Raw genomic sequence first — 5,000 nt, 5'->3', positions numbered from 1 at the left:
TATATTTTAACAAAGTACATACAACCATGTACTGCACAAGTGTTTATATATACATCTACACACACACACACACATATACACATGTATATATGCATTGGGAATGAGAATTCATTAATGATTACTCTCTTCCACTCTACAGCGTCCTTTTTTTATGAGATCAAGTCTCTCCCTTTTCGTGGGTAAATGCTGTGGGGAGTTTGGGAGGAGGGGGAGTGGTTGCTGGTGGAAGGGGTATGGGGAATTGGGATGATGTGAGGCAGCATGGGTGGAGAGCAGCAACCCTCTCTATGATAAAAGAAAGAATATCGTACAGCCCATTTATTATTGGATTATTATATAACTCCGGTACGTTTTATGTGTCTATACATATGCATTGCATTTACTCTCATGTATTCTGTATTTTTATGTTGTAATTATCTTCCTATAGTATCCTTTCAGAAATAAGAGTAGTTGATTTCTTCTTTAGATAGAATATGGGAACGATTTTTATTGACCACCATAATGAACCTAATTTCAATGCAGTACTAACGTCGATCTTAGTGACTTTTTGAAGCCTCTAAAATCACCATTGATGTTTTTTTTCGAACATCATTTTTCTTCAAATCTCGCTTTGTATTTGTCAAGCTCTAAAATAAAGATGTAATAAATTGTGTCTAACCAAATCAGATAGAATTTTATTTGTTTTAAGTGAATTTCTCAATGAATACATGTTATCAGACTCATGATTATACAGTTCTATTTTTCAGAATACACAAGTATAAAAAATACATATAAACGAATACACAAACATATTGCCACCTATCGCATTTAGCAATCCCACGCTTCGGTGTTTCGAGGCTTTAATCACGCTAACGAATCTTACAAGTTGAATGTACACCGTATATGTAAACACACACACAATATGCCAGTTGCCAGCTAAGTATTTAGGCTGTGGCGATGTTTGCTTTCGGCGGACCTGCGGCACGCTGAGTATCAGGTCCGGAAGGTGTCTGTTGCAAAGTCTGGTCGATGTCCTCATAGGGACTGTGTCGCACACCTGCAGGGGAAATTAGTATAAATTACTTTAGCAAATTCATATTCCACGTATGAGTCACATTCCTTTCACACGTAAAGGAGTCTTCTCCAAAAGGATTCATAAGCGGAGATTTAGGTGACGTAGGTCAGCGTCGAGTATAGTTCTAGATGAGATATATATTGTTTTGGTGATAGAGCGGGAGAGCGAGAGAGAGATTTTGTGTTGTGGGGGAGAGATGAGTATCAGAGAGAGATAGAGAGAGCGAGAGAGAGCGAGAGGGGGTTGGGGGGGGGAGAGAGGAGGAGGAGAGAGAGAGAGAGAGAGAGAGAAAGAGAGAGAAGAGAGTGTAAGGAGAGAGGTGAGTTGAGTGGTGAGGTTGGCGGTGAGAGAGAGAGAGAGATGAGAGAGAGGAGAGGAGGGTCGGGGGTGGAGCGGGGAGAGGAGAGATGAAGAGGGACTGAAGAGATCGAGGAGAGGGGGAGTGAGGAAGGGGAGGAGGGGAGTGTGTGAGAGAGAGGAGGGTGTGGGAGGAGAGATGAAAGAGGAGGAGAAGGAGGAGAGAGGAGAGGGAAGATGGTGGGAGAGAGAGGAGAGGGGGAGGGAGGGTGAGAGAGGATGCGGGAGTGAGAGAGGAGTGAGAAGAGAGAGGGGAGGGAGAGAGGGAGAGAGGAGGAGAAGAGGGAGGGAGATGAGAGAGAGAGAGAGGAGAGAGGAGGAGAGAGAGGAGAGAGAAAGAGTGAGGGGAAAGAGAAAAAAAAATGAGAAGAAAAAGACTGAAAGAGAGAAGAGGAGAGAGAGAGAACGGGAGAGAGAGAGGAAGGGGAAGAGTGGAGAGTATCGTCTATTCTTCTTCTCTCCTTTTCTCTCCTTTTCTGAGAGAGAATGAGAAGAGAGAGGCGAGAGCAGTAAACGGAGAGGATGGGAGTGGCTGAGAGAGATATGAGAGGAGGGGGAGCGAGCTGAGGAGAGTGGGGGAGGAGGCGTGAGAGGAGGAGGAAGTAGGGTGGAGGAAGAGCGGGAGAGGAGGTAGAGAGAGAGAGGAGAGAGAGGGGTGGGAGAGGAGAGGAGAGAGGGAAGAAGAGAGAGAGCGAGGCGAGCGAGGGTGGGGGGGGGGGAGTAGAGAGGAGAGAGAAGGAGAGAGAGAAAGAAGAGAGAGAGATACCGTGTTGAGCAAGCTTGTGCGTGAGAGAGATAGGAGAGAGTAGCGGAGAGGGCCGAGAGGAGATGGGCAGATGGCGATGAGAGTGAGGAGACGAGCGAGCGGTATGAGGAGAGAGGAGACGCGAGAGTGAAAGATGTGAGATGAGAGAGAGAGCAAGCAAGGGAAGGAGAGGAGCAGTGAGGCGAGGAGAGAGAGGAGAGTATAGAGGGCGAGGAGGAGAGAAGAGCGGAGGCGAGAGAGGAGGGAGGAGAAGGATGAGAGAGGAGAGAGAGGTAAGGAGGAGAGGAGAGAGAGGAGGGCTAGAGAGGAGAGAGAGAGAGAGGACCGGAGAAGATCGACGAGAGAGGCGAAGAGAACGGAGAGAGAGGGAAGAGGGTAGAGACGAGCGAAGGGAGAGAGCGGGAGGAGAAGGGGGAGAAAGAAGAGAGGAGGAAAGAGAGAGGGAAAAAAAAAAAAAAAGAAGAGGAAAAGAAAAAAAGAAAAAAAGAGAGAAAGAAAAGAGGGGAGAGAGAAACGGAGGAAAAAAGAGGGCAGGGAAAAAAAAGAGAGAGAGAGCAAAGAAAAAAAAAGGGATGAAGACGAAAACACAAAAAGAAAAAGAAAAAAAAAAAGCAAAGAGAGAAGAGAGAGAGAGAGGGAGACCTTCATAAGAGAGTGGAGGGAGGGGAGAAGAGGGGAAGAGACGAGGAGACGGGAGAGAGAGATCACGAGAGAGAGGAGAGAGAGAGAGAGGGGAGGGACGAGGGAAGAGAGAGAGAGGAGGGGATGAGAAGGAGAGAGAGAGGAAAAAGGAGTGGAGAATGGAGGAAAAAGAGAGGAGAGAAAAAGATAGGGGAGGAGAGTGAGGCAGTGAGGAAGGCGAGAGAGATGAGAGAGAGAGAGAGAGAGAGAGACGGGGGGAAGGAGGAGGAGAGGAAAGAGGGAAGAAGAAGAGCGAGGAGAGAGAGGGGAGGAAGGAGAGATGAGAGTAGAGAGAGAAGAGGGATGCGAGAGGTGAGTTGAGAGAGATGAGCGCAAGGAGGGAGGGGAGAGGAGGTCGGGGAGAAGAGAGAGAGAGGAGGATAGGGAGGAGGGACGAGGAGCGGGAGAGAGGAGAGCAGAGAGAAGGAGAGAGGAGAGAGAGATACGGGAGAGGAGAGGAGAGAGAGGAGGGGGGAGATAGAGAGGGAGAGGGTGAGATGGAGAGAGAGAGAGAGAGGGAGAGAGAGGGAGAGAAGGAGAGGGGGAGAGGTGAGGGGGGGGAGGGGTGGGGGGGGGGGGGGAGGGGGGTGGCCCCCCCCCCCGGTGGAGGGGGGGGATGAGAGAGAGAGAGAGAGAGGAGCGATGAGGAGGGGCGGGGGGAGGGAGAGGATCGAGAGAAGAGGAGGAAGGGAGAGTCGAGGGAGAGGACGAGGAGGAAGAGGAGGAGAGAGAGGAGGAGAGGGGAGACGAGGGGAGAGGAGAGAGAGAGACGAGAGAGAGGAGAGAGATGGAGAGAGAGTGAGAGAGGATGAGAGAGAGAGAGGCCTATTGCGGAGAGAGAGAGGAGAGAGAAGCGGATGAGAGGAGAGTAGAGAGAGGAGGAGAGAGGCAGAGAGGGGAGAGAGAGAACGATGGGGGGTGAGAGAGAGAGGAGAGAGAGGAGAGAGAGAGAGGATAGAGAAGGGTAGCCAGGAAAGAGCGGAGAGGGGGAGAGGAAAGGGAGAGAGGATGGAGGAGGGGAATGAGTGCGAGAGAGAGAAAGAGAGAGAGAGCGAGAGGAGCGGGAGAGGGAGTGAGGGAAGGAGGAGAGAGAGAGAGAGAGAGAGAGGGGGGGGGGGAGAGAGAGAGAGAGAGGGAGAGAGAGAGAGAGAGAGAGAGAGAGAGGGGGGGAGGGAGAGGGGGAGAGAGAGGGAGAGAGAGAGGGAGAGAGAGAGAGAGAGAGAGAGAGAGGGGGGGGGGGGAGGGAGGGAGGGAGGGAGGGAGGGAGGGAGGGAGAGAGAGGGAGAGAGAGAGAGAGAGAGAGAGGAGGAGGGGTGGGGGGGAAGCATGTGTACTTAATCTATCAGTAGGAGATCAGAGCAGACCATAGCCAAGGTGATGGTGGTAGAAGGCTGATACATGACCAAAATCCATAAATAGAGACGGTCATGCATAATAACGGTCATGCATAATAACTCACCAAAGATGCCGTTGAATCCCGAGGGCAGTCCAAAGGTGCCGTTTGGTCCTACTCGGTCCTGGACTATGCGGAAGAGTATGTAGCTCGACAGAGGCCGCAAGAGTAGGTTGATGATGGCCATAGCTGCCCCAAACGTCATGGAGCCTCTAGCTATACAGGAGAGTAATTGTCGTTATTATCAGTTGCTTATCCCAATCTATGCTGACTCTATACTTATTACAGGGCTATTGGATAACCCAAAACTTAGTTAAAAGAATGCTGGCGGTAAAGTCCAAAAAATATTTTCTCAGGTAAGCTCAGGTCACACTAGTAGATGGTGAAATGATTTAATGACAATATTTGCCAAACTCCTTGTTTAATACAATGCAGCAATATATCTTGAACAATTAAAATTAGTTATTGACGATTCTATAAGATATGTTAAGAATATGTACACTGTAACTTTATAAAACAATAATCCACCCAATCTTTTTTTTTCTTTTTCTTTTTCTTAATCCTAGATTAAAGACAAAGTTAATAATCCTTGGATTCGTTCACAAACAAGTGAAATATTGTAGTGCAACCTCAATACACCTTTATGTAGCAGTTGATAAACATAAATGGGACTCCTAATTAATATAAAAGGTTTGAGCTGAAGAGATCAAAACTTCAAAACCTGAAGATATACACTGGCTTCAAAAATG

General features: G+C 48.6%; 1 protein-coding gene across 1 annotated transcript in view; it reads right to left on the bottom strand.

Moving 5' to 3' along the window:
• Nucleotides 1–303: 303 nt before the first annotated feature.
• Nucleotides 304–5,000, bottom strand: part of LOC122257887 (type-1 angiotensin II receptor-associated protein) — an 8,614-nt gene continuing 3,917 nt past the window's right edge. Inside the window, exons 5-6 of the mRNA XM_043023426.2 lie at nt 4,318–4,467; nt 304–1,036 (exon numbers count right to left, since the gene is read on the bottom strand). Coding sequence (XP_042879360.1) covers nt 924–1,036; nt 4,318–4,467 — 263 coding nt within the window. The 3' untranslated portion in view covers nt 304–923. The remainder of the gene's footprint in view (nt 1,037–4,317; nt 4,468–5,000) is intronic.

The sequence above is a fragment of the Penaeus japonicus genome, unplaced genomic scaffold (genome assembly GCF_977035675.1).
Source record: "Penaeus japonicus unplaced genomic scaffold, GWHDUDI00000001_assembly GWHDUDI00000023, whole genome shotgun sequence".
In the NCBI taxonomy this organism is placed as follows: domain Eukaryota; kingdom Metazoa; phylum Arthropoda; class Malacostraca; order Decapoda; family Penaeidae; genus Penaeus; species Penaeus japonicus.
The sequence above is the reverse complement of the archived record's forward strand: the minus strand, read 5'-3'. Positions and strand labels throughout refer to the sequence as shown.